Genomic DNA, 27,014 nt, shown 5'->3' with positions numbered 1-27,014 from the left:
AGTTATGCTCTTTTCTGACAGTTTTTCAATAACCCATGTGTGAAAATGGATTCAAACAATCAACTAAGCAAACACTTCCTGTTTATTGACTACATTACTAGTTCGCACAGCCATCATTGCAGTTGCAAACTGACCAGGAATGTTCTCGTGCTCGTGCTTCTTGAGATGGCGATCGAGGTTGGTTTGCTGACCAAAGCAGCGGTTGCACAAGTGACACTTGAAGGGTTTCTCCTTGTTATGGATATTGCGGACATGGCGTTGAAGATTGGATGAGATGCTGAATGAACGGTCACAGTATTTACACCTGACGAAGAAGAACAGGGGTATTTAAATGTCAGCTGAAAGTGCAGTAGAGTGAGAAGGGCCCTAAAGATGTATTATTTATCTGCTGAGTTGAGCAAGAAACCACTTAAGGCTCTTGTGATTTGCTTAAAAGTATTCACTTTGTTTTTTCTCTGAAGTTTCACAGAAAGAGACGTACCAAACAAAGTAAAGGCAGGTTTGAAAAATAGCCGTGACAAAGGGAAATATGTCAACTACGGTATTTCAGAAACTTTCAAGACTCTCTGAATTAAAAATAGAAAGGAATACCTGTAGGGCTGTTCCCCTGTGTGTGTCCGCAAATGTCTGGTGAGATTTGCTGAGCGAGGGAAGATTTTCCCACAGTACCTAGAGCAAAAGGACAATGAGGATGAGTGAGCATACGGCATGGTGCACTTTCACATTTGCACATATTCCACCAACTAGTTTAAATGAAAAGGGGTGCAGACCTGCACGCGTAGCGTTCCTTTCCCTTGCGAAGGATGGCATCTGAGAGGGAAGGTGGTGGTGAGCGGAAGTTGAACAGCGGATGGGCCGAGTGTTGCAGCGAATTGGGCGGTGCGTCCAGTTTTAGTGCTCCAAAGCCGTCCAGCTTATCTGTCATGTTCTCCATTGCTGACATCTAGGGAATAAGAAGATTTCAAAAAGTTGAGAAATTTTTTGTTTCATGTTTTAAAAACTGGATAAAAATAATTCAACCAGAGTTTGTATTATTTACCGTGTTATGGGTTCAATTATAAAGTTTATAAGGGCAGTTTTAATTTTTTGCACGTAGCGTGTGTTACATCATGATGGCAGCATGTTTATGTGTATTAAAAACAGAAAAGAAAGCACTGAAAACAAAGGGACAATTTAAGAAAGAACATGGAGTGAGAGAAAGATACAGGGAGGAAGCTTTGAGGAAGCAGCATATCAGAGGTTAGCCTTGTTGTTTGTACTCAAGGCATGTCACCTCCTTGACCTATAACACATTCACAAATGCCCAAGTACTGTTTCTCCAGTGCCCCCCTCTCTGTACAACCTCAGCTTCTACTAATGCTTTGTTCTCTACTTCTTACCTTCTTCTGCCAAAGCTGCTGTTGCAAGCCTGCAAACTGGCTAAATGAGGCATTCAAGAGCCATGACTGGAGCAATACAATATAGTTTGTGATACCCCCAACTGATAGCCCCTTCCCTCCCCCCCTAGAAGCTTGTGAACAAAAGAGGCCAGTTATGTAGGAGTTTATTTGCCAAAAACAGCTTACATCCTTCCTTTTTTTAGTGAATACGGGACGGGAGAGACACAGGGACAGACACTCCGTCTCGATGTGTTTATTCGCAGTCTGAGAACGGGTGCAAGGGGGAGCGGGGTGATTCCGTCATGAGACTGAATTAGAGGTGGCATTGTGTTTGGATCACTGACAGGATCACAGCTGAGACGCTCAAATATGAAAAAAGTTTTTGCAGGGCAGCCTGCGAAAAGTTCGCAATCTACGAGATGATGAGATGAGATTTTAAAGGATGAAAAGGAAATCTGTTTGATGCTTAGAGCCTTGTCATGACATCATGTTTTTAAGATTTTGTACCCGGGTTTAGGGTAATTGAAAAAAGGTACCAATACAAAAAAAAAATAAAAAATTCTTGCAATTTACCTTAAAAAAAAAACTATGCTGGCTAACGATATGACATCACGCATGTGAGATATGCAAACGCATGTTCATGTGTAAATGTATCTGTCTGCATGTGCACCAGATGTGTGTATTGCAAAGTCACGGTTGATAGAGGACACAGATTTCCAGGTCAGATTAAACCGTTTCCCCAATGAGAGCCCCCCATTCTCCTGGACACAAACACAGGATGTCCTTGACGGACACGGTGTTATTATCTAGCCAGCCAGCCAGGCACAGAGAAAAGAAAAAAAAACTCTGAGGGGTTTGAGTTATTAGCTTGCCTGTGGGCTCCCACTACATGAAACAATGCCACAACTAAGATTAGCGTGGCCAAGAGAGGCAGTTTGTTACAATTCAAATGGTTATTATTCTCTCTTTTATTAATACTATCATTGCTTGTAATCAAGATATGTAGAGGTGGGGAAGGTCTGGGGACAGTGGAACAATGTGACTGATTATCAAAGGGCAGCGATAACAGGCTGTGTCTTCTGAAAAAAGGTAAAGCTGACGAGGTACACAGGCGCCATTCCGTAAACAAAGGAAGAAATCATACAGAACCCTTGAGAAAATAACATCAACACTTTGGAATGATGGCGCTTGGGTCCTATCAATTCAGGTTTAAGCAGCGTGGGAGGCAGGAGTGAGGTATTTTCACATAATACATAGTTTGAAAATAATAGTCAATACTATCTGGGAATAATCAGCTTGTATGCAATACCTGGCGGTCAATTCCCCTGCTTGTTAGTCTCTTGGTGTACTTTCAGTTTAATGTGCACGTAGCATTTACTGTTTCTTAAAAAGAATAGTCTCAAACCAAGCTAGGTCATGTGTGCACTATGTACCTGGGGATGGAAGAGTGGCGGCGAGGGCCGGAGGAACTTGTCCTTCAGAGCTCCTACCGGGTCGAGTAGCTTCCTCTTCTCCACCCTGCTGGACCAATATCAAGGCAGAGGGTTACGTACCAAGGTCAAACTTCATCTAGAATGCCCAACCTCATATTCTTCAATGCATCTACAAAAACGCCTTGATGTTGGTTGTGGAAGTGTCTGGTCTAATCCGGGCTGAAATACCTGTATATGGGGTCCATGAAGAATGCTGAGGGCTTGGCATAGTGCAGTGGTGGTGGCTGGTGTGGCTGTGCCTGGGGCTGCTGGTGCTGGGTGATGGTTGATTGGTGCAAAGACTGTGAATGAGGGTGTGGAAAACCAGATGGAGTTTCATCCTTGATTGAGACCCCTTTTCCACCTCCATAGATGTGGTTCTTTCGATTATGGGGCTCAGCTGGCACACCATTATGACTCCCTCGGCTCCGGCTGCCAATGCTGAGGTCCAATGGCTGTTCTTCACTGCTAGATATTGCTAAATGTCCACTACTGCTCCCAGTACTATTGTTGGGGTTTGAGGTGTTTGTTGGTGTTGAAGGAGCTATCTTGGCCTCCTTGGGTTTCGTGGTGAGATCGAACGGTGATTCTGCTGTGGGAGCAGGAGCTGCCGGGGAACTAGAAACCATTTTGTGCAGTTGCTCACGAGGTGACTTGGGCTCTGCTTTAAAAAACATGCTAGGATTGAGAGCACCTCGATCAGCACTAAAAGGGTAGAGGGAGTTGTGGAAGTTGGGCAGGAACTGGAAGGGAAACATGGAATGATAGGGCAGTGGACCCATCTTCTTCTCCTGATGAAGTCCAATCAAACCTGGACCAAAATATTTCTCTGCAATAGAAGCGATGGCTTTTATGGAATCAGTGGTGGCTGCATTGGAATTTGTGGTGGTTGTGGGCGGGAGGGCTTGCTCATCGGGTGGGGGGAAGAAGGAGTGTTGCGATGCAGAAGCAAGAAACGGACGATCAATCGACAGGTTCCCTGAACTAGACATGGCTGATATCAATGCACGGTTTGTGTCTTCTAACTGGTGTGCCTCTTGGCTTGATACAGTGCCAGACGGCTTCCTTCTTTTACCACTTCTCTCACGCTCACTCTCTCCATCACTTTCCAGGTCAGAGCCGTCCCCTGAAGCAGTACCTGTGGTGGTGTCCAAATCTGTCCCACTTGTGGTATTGACATCTTCAAGGTCACTACCGTCAGACATATCTGCCATCTTTGATTTTGGTTTGGCTTCTCCACTAGAAGACAAATCCAGTTTATTCTCCTTCTCTTTGTCTTCGTGCTGACTCAAACTGTTAACACCATTGCCATTTGTGGAACTAACTAGAGACAATGGAGGAGCATCTAGAGGACTCTGAGGCAGCTTCACCTCCTGACTGCTGCTCAGCGGGCTCTTTATCAGTGGACTGGCCGGTAATAAAGGAGGTCGTGGATATAGCGATGGGGGAAAAATACCTGGGAAACCATGTGGGAGGGATGGGAAGCCGTGGGGTCCTGGGGAGAAGGGCAAGCCAGCATGAGGATGAGGTCGGGAAGGAAAGTAGTCAGTGAAGCCTAAACCTGACTGGTTTAAACCAGAAAGGTGGGGATGGTGGGACTTAGCCTTAGCCATGATTGGGCTGGAGCTCATGGGGATGCCAGGGTTGAACATCCCTGCTGGAGAGCCATAATGGTTTTTGCCCTCACAGAAGCGACGGTGCTTGTTGAGGGAGGAGGTAGTGCTGAACAACTGCCCACAGTCTTTACATTTGATCTGGGTGCGGCAGTCAGCATGCATACGCTTGTGGCGACAGAGGTTGGAGAACTGGGTGTAGGATTTGTGGCACACCTCGCCTGGGGGAACAAAAAGATGCAGCCCACCAGGGCCTAGTTAAACCAGTTTTAACACTGTCTCTAACTTTGTATACCAAAGCAACAGTAACATGAACATTTAAATGTAAACGGCTGTTGAAAAAAAGGTTTTAGGAAAGGAAGGAGCTGGTTCGTATGGACAGGATAACTTACACAATCTGAAAAAAAGTGGTCTTGATTTAGTTTGTATATATTTTACTTCCAAATAATTACTGCACACATGTAACAGATAAAATAAATAAAATACATATGTGAGGGCTGTTTTTTTCCCCCTTACTGTAAAACACTCCATTTCCAATTTAAGGTCTGTCATGTTGTTTTAAGTTTGACAAAAAAGAGCTTAGGTAACCAGATCAAATCTATTATTCACATTGTATAATGAAATTTATTGCAGGGCAAATACGACCTTTGTGCCTGCAAACAAGCTGGTGTACATAGAAAAAAAGAGAGACTGGATAATGAGTGAGGTTAAACGAGGTAGGAAAAAAAAGTCTCAAATAAATAAATTGTTATGAAAAAGGTGATCATTAACTTCCGAAGCCCTTACTTACAGCTAAAGGGTTTGACACTACTGTGGATGTGCTTATGCTGCTTGAGGCCTGACGAGGTGGCAAAGGTCTTGCCACATTCAGGGCATGTGTGAGCGCGGGCCCCCACGTGTTGAGAGCGGATGTGACGCTGAAGGTTACTGGGATCTGTGAACACCTGAAATTTAAAACAAGTGTATAAAAAAAAATGCAAGGTATGCCATGACTAACAATGCTAAAAAAATTACACAAAATTCCCCTTTTTTGTATTTTGTAAAAACATAAGCAGACTTTTCATTTCTTTGTCTTCTTAAAGAACTACTAACAGATAAAGCCTGTGTGTCCTGTGCACAACTTACGTGGCGGGTATGCTGTACCTTATCACAGTTTTCACACTCAAAGCGCTTGCCACTGTCATGTGACATCTGGTGACGGATGAGGTTGGACTTCCAGTTGAAGGCTTTGGGGCACTGGTCGCACTTGTACTCCCTCTCTTCTGTGTGAACTATCATGTGTTGTCCCAGACTTGATTGAGAAAACACAAACTCATCAGCAAATCAGTCAATGAATCACATTTGTAGCACAATGAATGGGCTGAACTTCACCTGTACTCATTGGGAAAGATCTTCTCACAGTCTTTACACTCATGGACAGGATCGTCGCTGTCCTCACGTTCCTGTTTGAAGTCGTCTCTTAGTGCGTCAAAGATGGAGCCAGCACTGGAGCATGAATACTTCTGATGCCGCCGCAGCTCAAGTGTTGAGGAGAACAGCTCATCACAGTCTTCACAGCGGTACATCTGCTCGTCTGCACGCAAACACACCCATACACAAGGGTTTGTTTAGCCACAACACAGCTTTCTATATGTATAATACATCAAACATGTACGTAACTAAGAGATATGTATTTAAAAAAAACATTTCTCGTCATAACCTTTTCCGAAGTTTCACTATTGATGTAGGAATTCTTAAGTAAATAGAAATGATTAATAATTAGTTTTTGTAACTTTGTAACTTTTGTAACTTTGTCAAATTGTCAACATTTTAATTACAAGCTAAGACCACCTACAAGCAGCGCTAATTGCTGACATTTAATTGTGCTTTTAATCTGTGCAAAAAATACAACATTTTTCGCTATCAGATTCAACACACTATCAAAATGTGCAATGCAAAATAAGCTTATTTGCATCTTAGTATGCCAACTCATGTTGGCAGAGATGCAGAACCAATTGTCTAAAATGTATAGAAAGATAAAAACTGATAATAACACTCAGCAAAAAGAAGAATCTCATCTTGTTTTGTGTTTCAGTCGCAGCTGTATAGACAGGTTTAACAAATGGTAAAAACAACCCCATAAAATGGAAATCAATTAGCAGTGAAATGTAACCGTCATTAAAACTGTTAATTACTTGTTAAAACAAGTGTTTGCTTTAGAGTGTTGGTGTAATAGCACACAGAGGAAACAATAGGGGCTGGTCTTCCTCTTCCATGTTGATAACCTTTACAATACTTCTCACCAACAAGGTCAAATGCATAAAACTCGGACCAGCTCTTTCAATAGCAAGTTCCTGAGTCCGACGCCAAGTTCAACAGATCAGGGGAAAGCCCAGCGGAGTGTCTGTGTGCAAATGCATAAACAAGTGTACACGTGTGTGTGTGCGCGCGCACGAGTGTGTGTGTGTGTGTAAGTGTGCTTATGTTTCCAAAATGAGCCAAAATGAACAGAGGTAAGCAGGGCCACGGTGGCGCCGACCCCATGGTGATTTCAGCGCCAACCTGCCATACCCTCTTTGGCATGACCCAAGCAGCCAGCGTCTGAGTCGGCCCCCCAGGTGTCCCAACATGCCACACACACCCATCCATCAATTCAAGCTGTACTAAATGAGTTTATCCAAAATGACTTACAGTGCATGGCTCACCTGCTTTCTACTGCATGTGGCCGTTTATCCAGCTGGAACTTCTTGGACACATTAAAAGGGCATTAGTGTAGCAACATCAATGTGTCTAACCTTGGGGAGAAGGATAAATGACCTTCTGGTCAATGGACCATTACACAGAGCTCAAACACTAAACTAACTAGCCACTTTGACACCACTGTGTGGACGTATTTCACAGGGAGCGAGCATTTTACTGTGAGAGGGTTGGGTATGATTGCCTGTGCAGCACAAACAACTCAAAATAATTTTTGTCTGCGACATTTAAGAGTGGAAAATATTTTGGACAAAAAATAAAATAAAATAAAGACATGGTTCATATACAGCAAGGACCTTCAAGTACCCTCTAGGAAAAAGGAACACAAGTAATAAAAGATGAAAGGAAACACCTAAAAGGACACTCAGGTGCGTGCTTGAATGTTAGGATGCACATATGCAAAGGTACTTGCATGTGCATTTCGGTGTGCCTGTGTTTTTTCAGCAAGTCTGGCTTGTGTGGGTTTTGTGGAGGGGGGGTGGGGAGGTTAAAGTGGAGACTAATAGCTCTCTGGGAGACGAAGGGAGTCACAATTATGTGCAGTTTAGCAGCTAATCTGGGAGCATGGGTGAGGTCTCAGGGGACTCCTCAAGTCCTCCACTTCAAATTCCTTCTCCGATAAGCTGGACACAGAGAACAGAGCTGCACTGCCAAACTCCTGCTCAACCCCACTGCCTCACTCCCTTGCTCGCACAAATGCAGGGAGACAGGAAAAACAAATCAGATGCGATCATCACAACGGTGAGATGACTTTGAATCGCTGCTCATCCTTCTATTTCAGTGTTGCTGATTCACATATACTGTAAGCATCTTTAAACACTAAACCATCTGTATGTTACATGTTCTTTTCTGTGTGCCTTCAGCTCTCTCTTACACAACACACAAAGCCAAATACTTTGGCCCTGACACAGACATTTTGGCAGGTGAAATTTTCTCTCTGTCTGCCTCCCTCATGCGCATACTTACAGGCAGATGAATTCAACAAATCATGTATAAGCGTGCTCCATCTTTGACACACTCCTACAACATGTCAATCTGCTTCTTTTCAATAATATAGCTTTCTTTGGTCCTGTATCCCCCCTCCCTCCCCTTCATCTTTGGCACTGAGACCTGTGCATAAACTGTGCATCATACAGGGTAGTGGTGGGGAGCTGGTGAACTGCACAGCATCTCACGAACATCTTGTTCTCCCTCCACAATTTTCTAATCAATGACAAGTAACAGTAATCAGATTTTCTTTTTTTCATCTGTGGTTCCAGAAAGACTGGAAACACAACAAAACAATGTTACCTGACAACAGCACTTCGGCACAATAAGTCCAAGATGTTTAAAGAAAACGCAGCGGAACTACGGACCCTTTTCCGCTTAAGTAAAGTTTGAAAGAAAAGTGAACAGCTGTCCAAGTTAGATTACGAGATAAAATATTGGACATATTCAGTCTGACATAGGCGGGCACGGTTGAAAGGCAGTGAGTACAGTGAATCAGGTTACCCAGTCAGAGAGGAGAAGGGTGGATGAGAGCACCTAGAAATGTGACGCACTTTGAAATGTGAGCCAATTTCAAGAGGACAGTGTAAAAGAAGGTGTAACGAAGCACTTACGGCACAAGATCTAAAGAAAGGGTCATAATAAAATGCACAGAAATGTATTAAAAGAAAGAAATAAAGGGAACGATTTTATTTATATTGTGTATAATCTTTAACTAATTCAACAATGAGACTAAAAAAGCTTCAAGCTCTAGCATATTCAATTAACTCACAGGTAATTTTTCAATCTCAAAATTGTTTCTGATCATACCTGATCTGCTTTGTAGCTTTCTCTTCATTATTTTTAAGCACTAATTAAATTACACACAGAAACAACTTAAACAGGTTAGACAGAGGCATCTCTCCCCCTTTCTTTTCAGTCGGAACACGGGATTCCCAGGGGTTGAAATCGCTACAGAGAAGTCGCTTCAACGCACGGAGAAACGCCAGGCAGGCAGAGTGAGCGAACATAAATATACAATGCCATCTCAATGGAAACTCCTGATTAGACTGTTTTGCTGAACACCAATACAATGGCAGGCTGCTGAGGTGGGGGGACTGGAAAAGAAGTCAATGAACAATCCATCAGAAAGGCCGACTGCCTAAAAAACCGCTGTAACGGAAACCTCATAACTATATATCCAAGTTTGACCGAGGAAGTAGACTGTAAACCGTCTCAAACCAACAGCCTTCTTAAAGTTGCACACCGGGGAGACACTAATTAAACTCTTGACTTGCAATTTTCACCCTATTGTTTATTTATTTTCATTTTTAGGATAGTAATAGTGTTCTGATGCCAGTCCGTTTTATGGCGATTTCCTTACATTTCCAGCACTAAGGTGTTTGTTTGAAGGTTTTCACTCTGATGAAGACCTGAGGTGGTTGAAACGAGTCAACGTTTTAACTAATATTTCCCGACTAAACGCCATTAATCCATCTCCCCCTCTTGCTCCACCTATGGACGTTTTTTTTCTCCCTTTGCTCCCATAATGTGTTCTTAATAATATGCACGGCTACCGAGTAATTTCTGTTTGATCTTAGCTTTCCGTCAACAGAAAATTTCTACTCGCATAGGATGGAATATGACAAGTGCCAATTGACGCCCTAATACAGCATTTCAGGCAAAGAGGCCCATTATATTGCAGCATTGTAAAAGAGCACAATTCAGACCAGACTCTTACGGGTATCCTTTCTATATTGGCAAGCCTATTTTAAATGACAGATCCAAAACGGCCTTCAACCATATGCTTTAATGCGGGATTTAATTCCATCCTGGAAATTTATGGTTCGAATAATTCACATTTCTTGAGTAGGGAAAAAATCTTGGAGGGAGAAGTGGTGTTTTTTCCCCCAGTTATGGAGTGTGTTGACCGCGAAAGCGGCACGGGATGCAGGTTGGAGTTTGTTTAAAACGTGCGCTAATGACGCGCATTAATCTTACCTTGTAGGTTGGGTGCCATGGATCCCTCAGGGAAAATACCGTCCTTCATATACACTAAGAGCTCCTCCCCTGCTTCAATGTCCCGGACAGCTTTATAATAAATCTGAAGAGAGAGAGAGAGAGAAAGGCAAGGGAGACTTTAACTTAGGTCAGGAAAGGATTAATAAGTCTGGCCCCCTATATATTTACTGTCGCAGCTCAGGGCCCGCGTGAAACCCAATATTATTCTAATAATATGGCTGGTAACGGGGGTATTACAAATATATAAAGTAAGATACATTATCCTCCTATTGGAACATAATTGATTCTGATCTGTTCACAACATTAAACAATTCATTTTACTAACATAACCCCCCCCCCCCTCCTTTTATTTCACAACACAATCAGCTGTTTGTTTAATTGCAAATTTACCCGAACTTTGTGAAATAAAACGAACGGAAATACGTAAATGTTGGTTTCTGTTACAGATGGAAACGTGATTTGCACTCTTGTTAAAAAATAAATAAACACCCGAAAGAATTATATAAGAAATCCAGACAAACGCATTTGTTACAAAAAAAATGTCATAGCAAAAATAAACAGCCCCGCTTCTGTCGTGCGTTTTTGTTTTACAGCTGCAGCAAACCGGGAAATGTCGGGTCTTTAACTGCACGCGACAAATCACTTTATTGAGGTCATTTGACAAGTTTGCTCGGACATAATTTACTGCTGGACACTTGGGTTTCATTTTTTCCCAGTTTTCGTTCAATACAACAGAAATCGGATTCAAGTTGAAGTATTTAAAGGTAAGTCAGAGCCGAGGCCTAAACCAACAGTACAGGAAACCAAGCTGAGCTTAAATCTCGATTCACAAAATACAAATAAAGAAATAAATAAATTATAAAGATGATAAATAACATTCAAAGTTCTTTTTTTTTAAAATAATCATCTTTAAATGGCACTTCTTTACATGTTGCAGCTCTGTGCATCCCAATTATTATGACACAGCGCAAACAACTTCAGGCGTGATCTGTGAACGCATGGGGGCGCTCTGCACCAGCTGTACACTGTCACCACAACAAGACGGACAGAAGCACTCTTTCACACATACACACACAAACATACAGAGAGGCTGGGAAAGTAACTTTTAAGACTTAGCGCTCGTCAGATGAGAGAGAGGAGACAAAGAGCAAAGGCCTAAAATCAACGAAAACTACACGCATTATTATTATTATTATTATTATTATTATTATTATTATTATTATTACAGCGTATTATATTTACCACAAATAGGCTACTGTCTCTCTATGCTTTTTCGACCTGACCTTTCTTTTCTCCGTGAGACGGAACAGTTGAGAAAGTTGCGCGGCGCTGCGGAGAGCCTCCAGCTGCAGTAGCACTTCAGTCCCGGTGGAGTTGGCGACACAACCCATAGTAGGTCTGCCCGAGATGGACCGGGGCGCTAGAGCGCACAAGGCCGGGGAGAAGGGGTCGCGGGTCGGTCGGGAAGAGCTGCAGACGGTCGGTGATCGCTCCGTTTGGTTGGATGAAGCCTGACGCTCCTCTCCTGGGTTACTCTCTAATCTAGTCAGTGAGCGCGTCTTTGATGATGATGATGAGTCTCTCCCTCACTCTTTCTCTCTCTCTCTCTCTCTCTCTCTCTCTCTCTCTCTCTCTTTCTGACTCTCTCTCTCTCTCATTAGTGATTCCCTGTTGCCCCTTAGTGCTCTCTCGGTTACCCGTCGGCCACTCCTCCTCGTCTTATCTCCAGCCAAAAGGATTGAGGGATCTGCGGCACAGACCCCTCCCCGCATCTCCGATCCCAGCCGCCGCTTTGGCCGCTTGATAAATCTACTATTGATGTAAATAATAGATAAAGCAGTCATTCTGTCGGTCACTCTAACACACAAACACACACAGACACACACACTATAGGCCGAACACATGCTTAAACAAGCAAATAGACACACAGACACACAGCAGGCCTTTTTATTTATTTATTTATTTTCTTAGTTTAAGTTTTGCTTCGTGCTTCACTTTTGTGGTCTGAGCATAATCTCATTGCCTCTTAGATTTTTTTTAATCTAAAAGAAAAAAAGAAGAATTGTTGAAGAAAAGAAAATTTGACAGAGTTGAATGGTTTAAGATCGCATTTTAATAAAACATAAAAAAAATAGAATTTCGATTTTTATGAGGCTTGTGTGACGTCGTAAAGTTATTTTGACGAAAAAAATATATCGATTACGGATATTGCTACTGAATTATTTTTCAAATATTTATTAAATCGTATTTACAGCGGGTAAACAAAACAAATAAAACCCGTTCAGACACGAGTGTGGGCACTGAGGTAAAAAACAATGAACAGCGTCGCAATATCCCTAAAAGTCCTTTTTTTAATTTCTATTTTTTATGCTTAATTTATGTTGCAGCCCTTTTATGTGTAGTTTAATTTATGATATTAATGACACATCTTCCCGGTTTTATGTCAAGATTATTAATTGCAACATTATCAGAAAATATTACACTTTTTTCCTTTCAAAGAATACAAGTCAGTTAATAATTAAGAGGGTTTAATTACATTCTTAATTAATATTTGGATGTCTAATTTGAATATTTCTTTTGCCTTTTCTCTTACTCGGTCTCTCTTTCTCTCTCTCTCTCTCTCTCTGTATGTGTGTGTGTCCTACAGTAAGGTCTGATCACATAGACTTGTCTTGACCTCTTCCCATCTCTGTCCAGTGTTCAGCAGACAGATGCCTCATCGATCAATGCCAGCCATAGGGGTCCACAACAATCCCCTACTGTGGCCTAATACACACACACACACACACACACACACACACACACACACACACACACACACACACACACACACACACACACACACACACACACACACTTGCACATGCACGCTTGTCTCTACGAATTGATGGATCCGTCCAGGGGTAGAAGGGCAGATCAAACAGCACTGGAAAGGGCTTCACTCCAAAACACAAAAGATGAAAAGTTGACAAGAAGGTGGACAAGGTTCATCTTTTCCTTAAACCCCCCATCAGCTACCCACCCATCTCACATGCCACTCATAGCTCTCTCAGCTGTTTCCACCTCTCAGTGCAACTTGGCCTTCGAAAAAGTGAATGGGCACACTTGCAAACCCATTTTGACCAATTGTTTGGGGTTATAAATGAATGAGAACAATCTCACTTAGGTGCACGTACACACAGAGGCACACATTTTGGATGGATTTTAACTGAGAAGAATGTAATTGATACAGTTGTCTGTAGATGCTTACACAGAGAGCCACATTCAATCCGAATGAAAAAATAAGAAAAAATAAGAAATCCACAATACTTTGAATGAAACTCGTGGAATCACCTGACAGAATGGAGACAAATCTATAAAAACAATGCCAAATTAATGCACGGCCACAAATGTCTGAATTATGATCAGTCATGCACACATTTGTTCATCTTGCATCATTAATGACAAACAACCCCATAACTTCTCCTCTTGCTCTTTAAAAGGTTACTGCCTGCATTTGAATTTGCCTAGTGTGCACATATTTCCATAAACTCATGTATTGTGCATGCAGTTATAAAAAAAGACAGAAAGAAAAAAGAAAAATCAGTGAATGGTCTCTTAAATTATACATTTTAGCACTGAGTGGCTGCACATAAGTGTGTGTGTGAGTGTGTGTGTTTGTGTTGTGTTTGTAAATAAATGATAGGGTCATACCTGCGAGCCACTACACCAAACAACTGGGCAAGCAAACAAAAGCAAAAGCCGTTCGCTAAGTACAAACAACTGCAAAACACATCAAAAAGCAATCGTGCACGTGGCCTTTTCGTGGTCCGATAATTCTCCACAATTTTCTCTGGTGCCCTGATTCTTTCTTTGACATTGTGTGGCAGTGGCAGGGGGCACTGATGTGAAAATCTTAAAAGGATTAGGCGGGCTGGTGTTGCCAGCCAATTGGTGCTTGTCAATCTCGGAGGCCCCCGTGCGTTCAGTCTCTTACGCCTGGTACCAAGCCCCCTTTCTCTCTATCGGTCAGACTTAATGTCTGAAGCTTAAATGGACACACCAGCCTGTCCCCTTGGTGTGACAGGGTGACAGGTGGCAGATCAAGACACCAGGATAGAGAAAGGAGACAGAGTCGGCAAGAAACAGGCGGCTGGAGACGGAGTCAGGAAGGGCCGCGTAGGCAGGGATTAGAAAACAAATGAGAGCGGAGTGACGAGAATGTGGAAACACGCAGACGAATCATACGGGCGGATCTGGCTACTGTCATGCTGCTTAGCTTCTGGTGTCATCTCACTTAAGATTCCCATCCTCGGTTCTTCTTTGGAAGCAGATTGAATTGACAGTGAAATGCGTATTAAATAACAGCACCAGTATTTAATTTGCAGAAACTGGGACAAGAGTCAGCAGAGCAAAATGTAGCAAAAAGAAAAAGAAAAACTGTCTCTGTGTTATAAACAAAAATGGAGACTTATGCTAATACGTTGCAGCAGTGTAAGTTGTGGTACACACATTGCATGGGGTTAGGGTTAGGGCCTAGTTAAGCAGTTGGGGTTTTATAGGCAATGGCTGGGCATCTTTCCAAAAGGATCCGATACAGCTCGCTTAGGTTTGAGAGAGAAAGAGAAAGCGAGAAGGGGGTGGTGGGTGGGGGTGTTTGGGTGATAAGAAGCAAAAAGAGAAACTGCTGCCGCCACAGAAGAAGACTGCGCTTTGGATAACGGTTATTATGGGACTCAGGAGTGTCAGACTATTCCTCAGCCTCTTTACATGGGTCAGTTCTTAACAGCACTGGCAACCATCCCAGCCACAGACACACAATGGAGCCATTCCTTGGTCATTACTAGCACACACGTTTCTCCAGCGCACACACACAAAAACACTCATTCACACACATCAAGCCAGCATTTACTCTTAGTAGACGGGAAGGAATAACTGCCGCCCCCCACTCATCTCGGCCTATTTCTGACAGTGTGGTGCGACTTCCTTCGTATCTGGACTACGGATTCAACTTGGACAATGTTGTCATGGCACTCACCTGGTCTCCTGTGAGATGACAGGCGGCGAGGTTCTGCTCATCAAATGACGGGGCAGAGCGGACGTATTTGAGCCAGCTGTTGCCGGCGGCATCTGGTCCCGTGTCCAGTGCAAACTTCACGTTGCCCATGTCATCCACCACCTGTTGAAAAGCAACAGGTTAGATATTAAAAAATAAAAAACAGACTTTTTCAACGACTATTCAATTGACTTGATTTAATCAAGTGATTTTTAGTGTAGTTATGCAGTTGGTGTGTTTACATGGATTAAATATTTGTGTGTGGGCCAAGGGTTTGATGTCATTTAACTTTAAGGTACACAGAGCTAACATGTCAGTGGGTGTTAGGGCCATCTAACCTTGTCAATCCCAACAACAAGAAGAGGAAAGAGGGAAAAGAGGAGGGAGTACACAAACGGCGGTGTCTTTTACTTGTCTAAAGACTTTCCCTGGCACATATTGATCACCCTTTGTAACCCCTGCAGACCCTTGAGACTCCAAGAGTGGGTTTCATGTTACCTGCTTTCACAGAGAATGAAGGAGGATGGAGGTAGTGGTGGAGCAGGAAGAGGAGGAGCAGAAGAACAGAAGAGGGGCTCATTGTGAAGTGAAGAGTGAGGGGGAAAACCAGGAGCGACTAACCATGCTTTATAGCTTTATAGCTTTATAGCAATGAGAAATAAAGGCTCCCAATCTAAACTGATTCCTGAAGTAAAATGCAAAATAATGACAATTTTGGAAAGACAGCAATTTTGCAATAAAACTCTCATTTCTTTTTATATTAGACAGAAATTTGCGCATATATGAAACAGAACCAGAAATTGCAGGAATCTTTGGTGGTGGAAATTTGTGTTTGCTTGGTGAAGTTGGTCGGTTCTGGGAAATCTGGAGCTGGCAGAAACTACCGGGCTCTTCTCCACATAGCTGATGTGATACTGAGCCTGTGTGAATCCTCCAGGAAGACCTGGCCTGAGACTGAGCAACTCCTCTAATTACAACCACCAATCAGCCTGGCTTGAGTTCAGCCCTGACTTCTAGTATGACACGGTGCACTTTTAATCACAGTCAAATGCCTGCTGAAGGAAATCGAGGTGTGATGGAGAAGAACCAACAAACCCTCTGACATTTTTAGATGTGCAAGGTTCGCGAACTTCTCTAACTGCCTGCTTTTCTAAAGCCATGCTCATGTTTTTTCCCCTCCAGCTCGTAAAGTGTGAAGGCCTATGTTCTTGTTGTTGAATGCACGCGGAAGGTGTATTTTTGTGGGCGGGGGTGCAGGTGCCAAGTCTGGTGAGTAAATATGTAAAGGGTCTGGATGGAGGTGTGGAAGAAACGCCATGTGATGTGCATGCTTGTACAAATACGGCAACTGTTTTAGGCGAATGCACGTATGCACGGCTAAGGCAACAGCTTCATGTAACAGCATTGCCGTGCTACTTTCAAGCCAAGGTGTGAGTTTACCGAAGTAACTACAGTAACTGCGCCTTCTTTAGAACAATGATGCCTGTTAGCGCCTTGGCTGAAAATACATATTAAAACCTAAAGGTGTTTGAAAACGCCGTTCAGCGAGGCTAGAACGAAAGCTGCAGCTGCTGGTTGTGTGTTGTGTGTTTGTAAGAGTGTGGAAAGAGACAGTTTACTGCAAATCGGTTGCTTCTATGCATTCTCAGATATTCAAAAGCCCTATATATATATACATAATCATGTCAACTGAACAAGCCAATGAAAAAATCTTCTCTATTCCTCATGCTCCTCAGATCTACAGCTACTGTCTCCTCACTGTGCATTTTAAAGTCCAAGCACTTGGCCTGACAAAGGCAAGGCCTTCATTTTGTGTGTGAAAGCAGTCAGTGACATGCTCACACACACACACACACACGCACACGCACGCGCACACACACGCACACACACACACACACACACACACACACACACACACACACACACACACACACCTAGTCTTCCACCCAATATATTTTCTGCTGCTGGTGGAATCAAAGTGCACTTGTCATGAGATTACAAGGTAGCTGCAACAGGTATCTTAGGTGTTTTATGAACACATGGAGAAAAGCTGTGATCCAGGTGTAGAGTGTGTGCGGTTATTAGTTTCTTTTTGGGCACATGTGAACACTGCAATGTCTACATGTTGGGCATAGTTGTATTCATACCCTCTCATTTTGTCGTTCCCCCCCCACACACACACTCTACTACATCACTCTCTCTCTCTCACACACACACACAGATCTGATCGTGGATTTAATGAGCAGCAGACCTGTGTGTGTTCCTGTATGTTTGTAGTCTGGGAGGCCTGCTAACACCCTGTCTCGGGGTGGAGGCCTGATTTATAAGGCTTCAAATGAGGGGCAACAGAGAAGGAGAGCCAGAACAAGCTTGCGGCTGATTGTTTGTTTATTTACCTTTACCTTTTTTCACCTATTCAACCTCCTCCATCCACATGTAACATGGAGGAGGAGGAGGAGGAGGACCCGGCTGGAAATCATCAACTCCACGTGTGAACAAATTTCAACCAAACAAAGCGAGCGAAAAAAAAACTCGGCTACTCAAAGATTTCCCCAAAGCTTCTCTCAGTGATTAGAATGCAGACACTGTAGGTGTAATGATATCAGAAAAAGTCTTTATATTACCAAACCCATCTCCGCTGAATGTATGGTAGCTGTGCCTTAATCTTATCACTCAGTTTTCAGTTCTTCTCATTTGTTCAAAAGGAGAATGAGCTGGTAAATTATTTTGATCTCAACCTCTTAAAGATTCTCTTGAATATCCTTCGATCTTTTACCAAAGATCATACACAATTAACCGGTTTATTGTAAAACCATCTATTTATTGCTTTGGTATTTGTAGATTTTGTAATTATATTTAATCACTGAGATTGTGGAAGTTGTATTCATACAATAATGTATTTTTAAAAGACAAAGATCCATCTTACCTAGTATGTTTGTTCACACATTCATTTACTTCTACATCACTGATATACTGCACTACTCTCACTGAAAACATTTTAAGAAAAGCAATTTCAGAACTTGACCTATACTATGAACAGTATTACAAAATGACTCACTTGACAGCATGCACACACAGACACACACCAACACATTCATGTGCACAGAGACACAATGAGACTTCACTGAAAGAGAAGCAGCTCTAAGTGGACAGGATGCAGAGCAAACTCCACAGGAAGCTCTGATAAGAGCACGACACTTATACCTCTCCTCACAACACAAAGGGGAACCTTTGACAGCTAGGAACCTTTAATGGCTGTCTCGGCATGCCCTCTCCTCCGCCAGTTATATCTGACGGATGTGTGTGCTGCACTGGGCTGAATTAGTGGCGGAAAGTTGCTTGTACGGGTAGACGTTGGTGACAAGGTATATATTATTTTCTGTTTGACGAAGGACAGAAAATGGAAATGGCAGCTCGGAGTGCAGTGGTGATTGTGATTTTGATGTGAGCTTGAGATAGAAGCATGTGAGACATAACTCCTGGGTTATTGTGTGTCTCTGAGGGAATATTTTTACAAAGTGTGATCTTAGTGCTCCGTTGCACACTGATGTGGTGTTCAACGTGTGAACACACCCTTGTTTGCATGCATTTGTATACACGTGTGGTAGAGGACCAAAGAAAATAGAGAAACGTTTGTTTTTGTTTCAAGGTTTTTGGAGGATAGGAGATGAGCGAGCCATACTGATTTGCCATTTTTCAGACCAACAAAACTAACACATTGGTTCCGGTATTAAAGAAGGAACCAGGCAGTTAAGCAGGATCTTTTTCAAAAAAAAGTTAGCTGAAAGATTTCTTTGAATCGAAAGTTTTTCTGGCTCTGGGAAATGGAAATAAGCACTCTAAACATGTAGAGAATGGCAGACTTTCTCCTGGTTCATCTGCTAATGTCCTGGGGAGGTTGCCAACAAATGGAAAAAACATTGTTTCAAGGAGGAAAAAGAAAGAACAAGGAGCAGATTCTTTTTAAGTATCGATCTTCCTCGATCTAGATTGGATTTGTGTGAAAATATAGAGAAAAGAAGGATAGAGAGATAAACGAAGAAAAAGAAAGGTATGGAGGATTGGGTGCAGTTCAACTTAAAGGAGGCAGGGGGCAGCCTGGCGTGAAAACAAGCGCAAAGTAGAAATAAAACTTCCTTCTCTACAGCTGTACATGTATTTTTAAATATATAAACAAGGCCATGGTGGATGTAGATAATAGAAGTGGTATAAAGAGAAAGAATTACATATGAACACACACATTAATACACTCTGTTTCACCCTGAGAAAAAGGACAGTCATAGAAACTGAGCAGTGACAGATTGAGTGGCTGTGAAGTGGGCTGCGGAGCTGGTTGTTAGAGGTGTTACAAATTAAGGTGCAGGAAGACTAACAAGAAATAAAGAAGTGTGTGTGTTGGGTGTGTATCCTTTCTGGGTCTGTTTCCAGTTGGGAGGCCTCTTAACATGCACACAAACACACACACACGCACAGACTGGCAGGCTAATAAAGTGGTTGATAGAGTACAGATCATGACAGCTTCCAGTGTGTTTGTGCTCATTCTTATGTGGGTGTGTGTGACTGTGTGTGTGTGTGTGTGTGTGATGGATGGGGGCCTACGGAGAAGAACCTACCATGCTACATCACTCAGTGATCTAAAAGAGTGTGTCTGTCCATATTTGTGTGCATGTTTATGTGTGCGGACGTAAGAAGTGGAGAGACACAGGAGGAGGTCCTGCCAGTGAGCACCGTCTTACGCTGAAGAAAGAAGACTGGAAGGAATAAAAGAAATTTTTCATATTTTATTAAACTTCAGTGGACTTAAGCTGGGTAAGGATGATCTGTGAGGGAAGTGGAAAAACAAAACAGAAGAGAAGGAGGAAATGAAGAGGTGTGATGAAAAAAAAATATAGCTGTGATTGCATTTCAAGTTACTATTTATAATATCTGTAAAATTGGAACGCTAAATTTGTTGATGTGTTAGCGTGGGAGTTGAAATATTTATTAGTACCCAAATAAACGTTGTAAACAAAATAAATCAATGTTCCTCGTCATAAAAAATTATTTTAAAAAAACAACTATTACTTCTTTATTTGTGTCACCTTTGTCACATTTATACACTTGTCTGTTCTTTTTAACAACAATGTTTACAAATTTCTTATTTTTTTATAATATAAAACATAGAAAACAATCAGGAACACTGTCATCATTTCTCACACAAACTCTTACTGACTGCATTTTGATCCAATAAAAAAATAACAGTAATTATATGAAATCAAATGCTTAAAAATGATAAATTGATAAATTAGAAATAACAAGAAATTAAAAAAAAAACTAAGTCAGTTAGCTCAAAATGATATTTTCACCAAGCACTGTAACCAACCAGAGAAATGCGCTCTTTTCAGCACGCCTCTGAAATAACATGATCAATGAAGTTGACAGTATTTGTCAAGCATGACTCATTCCTCTTAACCAGAAAAAAATAGTCAGGCCAGAGATTATGTCCAAACAGCACAAATTGATTTCAGCCTTCCACATCTCTACACCACACATTTTCCTTTTTCTCCTAATCTGTCAGAACCACAGCGCCTCATCTTTCCTGTCTTTTCATGCACACGCTGTTCTTAAACAAACAAACAAACACCAATTCACTTGTGCTGAGAAAAAAAAATGTAACAAATAAACAGACGGGCCACGAATGAGCTGGTATAGCTACTAACTGCAGTGACATTCGAACATTATTTAAATGTTTTCTTCAAAACCCATAAATGCATTAAAACACATGTTCAATAACTTAGCAATAAAACTTTGAAATCGGTGAGTCCAAACAAAGAGAGTCAGTGGCAGAGTATTTCATCAGAAGGAGCCCTGCTGTGAGTATAGATTGGACCTTTAAATATAGAGTGAATGTCTAAGTGTGTGTGTGTGTGTGTGTGTGAGTGTCTGTAAGGCTTATTACTGATGCTGGTAATCGTACACCTGTGTAGCCATGTCTGGCAGCCTAATGACAGCTAAAAAGGAAACAGGCTGTAAATCCACACACACATACACACTCAGGCTTGCACGGAGTACACACATTTTATTGAGGTAAGAGGCCACGCTGAATATCACATCTTTAGAGTTTGTCTCTGTCAAAGGCACAGGTGAATGCCACTGAAAAAAGTGCGTTTCTGTATTTTGTGCGAGCTTTAGCTGTATCACTAGTAAAATGCATGCATGTGAGGTGTGGCAGTGTGTGCCAGTATGTGTGTGTGTGTGTGAAGGTGAGTGAAGGCTTGTTAAATGTGACCCATTTTATCTGGCCAGGGCGGCCATCGACATAATTAAAAACTAGGCGGGCAGGCCAGAGAGGGCCTGGGGCCTTGTAAAAGCCATCTGGCTTGTAGTGTGAGTGAGAGTGCGAGCGTGTGTGTCTGCTTGCATTTTGAGTGTCAGAATGTGGACCTGCTCACTAATGAACCGACTTGCTCCTATTAAATCAGCGTCTCTACAATCACCGTCACACAGCTATCATTTGTGGTAAGTCTGCATGTGCGACATTTAAAACATGCCATTAAAAAAAAAAGTCCCAGTGTCCCCAACACTGGTCTGATCACGGTGACGTCAAATCTTTTTCAGTTTCTTGTTTGGCTCTTTACAATAGCTCAATATATATGTAAATATTACCTAATGTAATCTAATGACTAATATATATATATATATATATATATATATATAAATAGAGAGAGAGAGAGAGAGAGGGATAGATAGATAGATAGAGATAGAGATATACACGGAGCAGATAAATATGGATTAGTACATTATCAGGAGGTTCAAGAATCAGTTGTATCAGTTATACTGTACTGTACCATACTAATCTATACTATATAGAACTAAGTTTAAACCAGTGTGCTTCTGCTTGTGGCCTTCATCAGGGTCATAGTGACCACAAACCAAAACATGTTGGTCTAGCAATAAAGTTGTTTTATATTCTGCAACTGTTGCTGGAGTTTTGATGTCTTTAGGCGTTTTCCTCCGTGCACCTTGGAAGCAGCTGAAGTTGTGCCAAAAAAACTTCACTCTGCGTCTACTACAGAGGCACATTTTATCATACTGTAAAGTTACAGCAGTTATGACATTGTTTATTTTTGCATTATTGGACTGTCAATCGCAAACAAGTACTTATCATGAAATGCATAACCAATAAATTTAGTTTTACACTTTGATGGGCAACATATCTAACTGGAAGAGAATAGGAGCTTTTTAAGAGTTAAGCCAGTGATAATGCGTCTGCAACTTTAGTGCATTTTTTTTTGTTTTGCATCATGCCACTGTCTCCCTCTGCTCACCCCTGCAGCTTATTTGAATGAGCAGGTTGCCATGTGCAGAGTTGCCATGTTAGAGTAACTTAAAACAGGAAGTGTGCATGTTTTTAAGAGAAGAGGGGCAGTGAGTTTTCGGGCTGGACCTTGTTAATGAAATGGCTTTGTGTTATTTACAGCCCCTTGTTAAAGGCTGAATGAGTGTGTGTGCTTGTGTGTAAATGTGCATGCATGTATATATATATATATATATATATACATATATATGTATATATACATATATATATATATATATATATATATATATATATATATATATATATATATATATATATATATACATATATACATATATATATATATATATATATATATATATATATATATATATATATATATATATATATATATATATATATATATATATATATACCTGCATATGTATGCAGGTGTATGTGACTTTTTGCCCGTGTACACGTGTGTTTTATGTCATATGATATGTCCAGCGTATATGTATATGCGCTCGTGTGGGTGCACAGAAGTTCCCATCACACTATGCCTGTTTTACTGTTGCACAGCCTTTTATAGGCAGGTCTTTATGATATGTATTTAGGGCAATTAGTGAGGAGATATATTGGCTCATTATAGAGAAACAGGTGCACCACAAATGGGGAAATATATGAACGGTGCATCAGGGTCACACACTTTGTCGGCGGTGTTTGAAGGATAACAACTAGACTTATGTGTGTGACAAACAGGAGCGCACACACTGAATCAGTTAGAGCCAGACTGAGGAAATGCTTTCTTATAGTGGCCTCTGTCAAAGAAATCATACATTTAATAAAGAATGTTTATAGTGTTTAAAAGTCAGCTACAACAATTGTTAACAGGCTTAAGAAAAACACAAAGTCTGTCCAAATATTTAATAAGAGGAAGGAAGAAAGAGCAAAGTATGTGTTTAGTGGCTGGAAAGAACACACACTGAGCAAAGTGGTTGTTTATTGACTACAATGTCTAATGTTGCCTTTGTCTCAGATTTTATATACAGAATTAGAATAACAGATGTTTTAAAGTGTCATTCATTTGTATTTGTCTTTTAAGTGTTATGCTCTGGATGCTTGTACCTCAAAAATATAGAAAATACATAATATCCTTATAAATCTTTGCCTCTGTCACCAGAACAAGGACATTTGTGAATTTTGCCACAAATTAATTAATTAATTGAACTTAATTAACATCTTTGAAGTATAAGAAATCAGGACATATTACCACCACAAAAACAACAACCAAAAAAGTAGCATAACGTAAAGCTTTAAACATGTTTTTGTGCTTTGTAATCTTAAAAAACTAAAATAAAAACAACCAAAATATTGGTCAAATATTAATGAGAACAGTGATCTCCATATTTAAGCAAATAATATGTATAAGCATTGTTGATCATATTCTTCTTAACGATGGTGATTTTTTTTAAAGTTTCCTTAACAAAAAAAGAAAGTAACTAAATCAGTCAAATCTTATACATCCATGCCAAGAATAATAAGAAATAATAATGAGGAGAGGAAACTGGCATTCAACACTGGCACAACTTGACCTCCATGCTATTGACTGACATCGGAAGCGAAACACAAAATGGGACAATTCCTGGAACTGTGCGCACACAAATAGGGAAGTGCTGTTTAGGACACATTTGCAGAACTTGTAACACTCAATTATTTATTAACACCTAAATAAAGGAGTCCTTCCAAGGTAAGCTCTGGATGAGATTTTCAGCAGATGGTAGTAATAAGAGGTTTTGATAACGGGCAGCAAAAGGAAACTTCCTCGCTATTTGTTTATATAACACTGTGGAGAATGATGAAGGGGAAATGGAAGCAGAGACCAAAGCCACACAGATACAGATACACACTGATAAATCTATTCATTCGTAATCGTGCTCCTATCCAAACCAGACAATTTCAAGAAGAACCGACAGATTTCTTCCCCTCCTCCCTCCAATTTTTTATTCAGTTGCTGTTCAGTTTCAAATCAGCATTTGTCCTATCTGCTACCTCATTCCTTGAATCTCAGCAAAGCAGATTGACACAAAACAGAAGACATCACATGTCTCCAACCATCTTCTTTAAATTTCACTTTTGGGAGAAAGCCATTTTAATGCAGCATTGTAGAAAGTTGCTGTGTCCTTGTCTGTAGTGACATCATGTGTTGGCAGACAGCTGAGAAAAGATGAAACACGAACACTAAGATACAATAAACGGTGCTCAAGGTAAAGAGAGCAAGAGATTGACAGACAGCGACACATTGTGCTGTCTCCTTCTCACTGTTGTCAACACCTATAGTCCACCTGGGTTTCTGCAGGAAGCTTGAATTTGAGAGGCCAAATCAGCAAAAATGCATTGTGCAAGATATTAGTGCCCCCTCCCTTCCACAGAAAAGAATAAAAAAAAAAAAAGCATTTCAGAGCAGCTGGCCAGGACAGCATGTGGCAGAACCCCTGTGTGGCTGCAGGCCTGGGCCTTATTGGAACCATCTGAGCTTAACTTTGGGTTTTCTATAACAACCAGACTCCAATTCCTTCTCTCACCATTAGTGTACGGCCAGGATTTACTCCTCGGTCTGATGACCCGAGATTAAAAGATTTGCTTGAAAATCAAATATTTACAATTAAATGACTCAATAAAAACAAAAGCCTCATCACTATAACACAATACTCCATTTTGCTAGAACGACTTTTAGCCAACGTCTTTTTCAAATTAAAGAAAAAAAGAAAGAAAGGGCAGATGTGTCAGCTTAACGAAAATGTATTTTTCTGTGTCCAAATCCAAATGTGTCAACTTTTGCTGTTTTAAAGCAACCAAACTTTAGTTTTCTGCTCACTGCATTTTATATGATATTAAAAATGTATTTTTGAGCCAACAACTTTTGGTACCTAAAGCTTTTTCACATTACTCCATATAAATAAAAATGCAAAGCCTTGTTTTATCATTTTAAAAAAATGTGCTTCTATGACAGGAAAACGTGAAAAGAGTGGATACAACTTTATTATTACTATCAAATTATAGTTAAAAAAAAGCAGTTCTGACTTATAAACTCACTGGCTTCAGGCTGTGAATTTTTATATTGCAAAATACTTCAAATTGCATTCAGGCACAAAATAAAAACAAAAGCAAAGAAGAATAAAATTAACTGAGGTTAACTTGCCAAAAAAATACAGATTTTACATTTGCTAGAACAAGCCAGTGATAGGCAGCTTTATTCTCTTTCCTCTGCCAATATATTTAAAATCCGCTCTTTTCCTACTTGTTGTAAAAAAAAGAGAAAGAAAAGTGAAAAAACCCCACTGCACTTATGCTCTCTCGACTTCCGTGTCTGGCAGTTGTGAGGCACAGAATGCCCACTAGGATTAGCTGTAGGCATTGAGGCATAAATGATGCTATGAGACGTGTTGCTCTCCTCATAGAGGATTAGATGAATATCTGGCTATTCTCATCTCTGCCACGGACTGATTTAATGTGTGTGTTCTCGTCAGCGCTCTCTGTGTGGCTGCTTGAGTGTGTGTCTCAGTCCAACACTAGCTTCTACGTCACGTTACACACATGTAGAGCCCAGTGCTCCCCTCTTTTTCCCCGAAACCGGGGGCTGAGACTAGCCAGGACATGAAGGCCAATAAAGCTTTCTCTCTCTGAGTGTTGGACCTGCTGGCAAGAAACAGAGGAAAAGACCCATTTCACTGTTGTGTAAACCATTGTTTCATTTCCACACGTCTCTCTCCCTCTTTCTGCTCTGATATTTCACAGGATTTTTTGGCTCCTGTTCAAGTGCGAACACAATACGGCTATTGAGATCACGGTTAGCACCTCTCGGCCTGCATTGAATTCTGTGCTAGCTTTAGCACCCGCAGCCACCACCTCATGCTCAAAGCACTATAACAACTTCTTTCTTTTCTTTGCAAACCCTTAATTTGGATTTTGACCCAAGATGCAGCACCAGCAGACTCAGTGCCTGATATCTCATCTCACTATCTTAACCTTCGCCCTAACTCTTTTTCTGGCGGGGCCCCCAGTGTGCAGGTAATGGATCCTGCTCGAGCATCTCCACCCAGAGGCCCATATATCTAACTTTTAATTAAGAACGCTCATCCCTTAACCCAAGAGAAAAGGAAACGGTCAAATCAGCTGCGGGCAGCGGTCTGTGGTGCAGAAGGGTCCTGCAGTCATCTGGTTCGTGTTAGACACAATATTAACAGTGTGTCAGTTATCTGCCTTTTAATGTATGATGGGATATATGGAGGAAGAGATGGATGGATATGGGCCCCCCTCAGAGAACCTAATGCCTAAACAGGCACATTAGGGTGATTGAGGCACATGGAGTAAATGGGGCCCAGAATGGGAGACTTTGAAGTTATTTATAACTGAGGGGATGTTTCCAGGAAACACAAATAAAAATAAAATTGTCCGTCACAAAAAGATTTTGTTAAACAAAAGCAATTTGAAGATGTTGACCTTTAACACTAG

General features: G+C 41.2%; 1 protein-coding gene across 1 annotated transcript in view; it reads right to left on the bottom strand.

The window, feature by feature from the left end:
- prdm16 (PR domain containing 16) overlaps positions 1–27,014 on the bottom strand; it is a 170,028-nt gene that overhangs the window by 4,597 nt on the left and 138,417 nt on the right. Inside the window, 10 exon segments of the mRNA XM_085344223.1 lie at positions 135–304; positions 592–669; positions 771–943; positions 2,813–2,900; positions 3,041–4,685; positions 5,255–5,408; positions 5,590–5,755; positions 5,836–6,037; positions 10,168–10,270; positions 15,206–15,346. Coding sequence (XP_085200349.1) covers positions 135–304; positions 592–669; positions 771–943; positions 2,813–2,900; positions 3,041–4,685; positions 5,255–5,408; positions 5,590–5,755; positions 5,836–6,037; positions 10,168–10,270; positions 15,206–15,346 — 2,920 coding nt within the window.

This window comes from Diplotaxodon limnothrissa, linkage group LG20, assembly GCF_057381915.1.
Source record: "Diplotaxodon limnothrissa isolate DT_005_m linkage group LG20, D_limnothrissa_male_GT1.1, whole genome shotgun sequence".
In the NCBI taxonomy this organism is placed as follows: domain Eukaryota; kingdom Metazoa; phylum Chordata; class Actinopteri; order Cichliformes; family Cichlidae; genus Diplotaxodon; species Diplotaxodon limnothrissa.
This window is presented reverse-complemented; position numbering and strand designations above follow the sequence as displayed.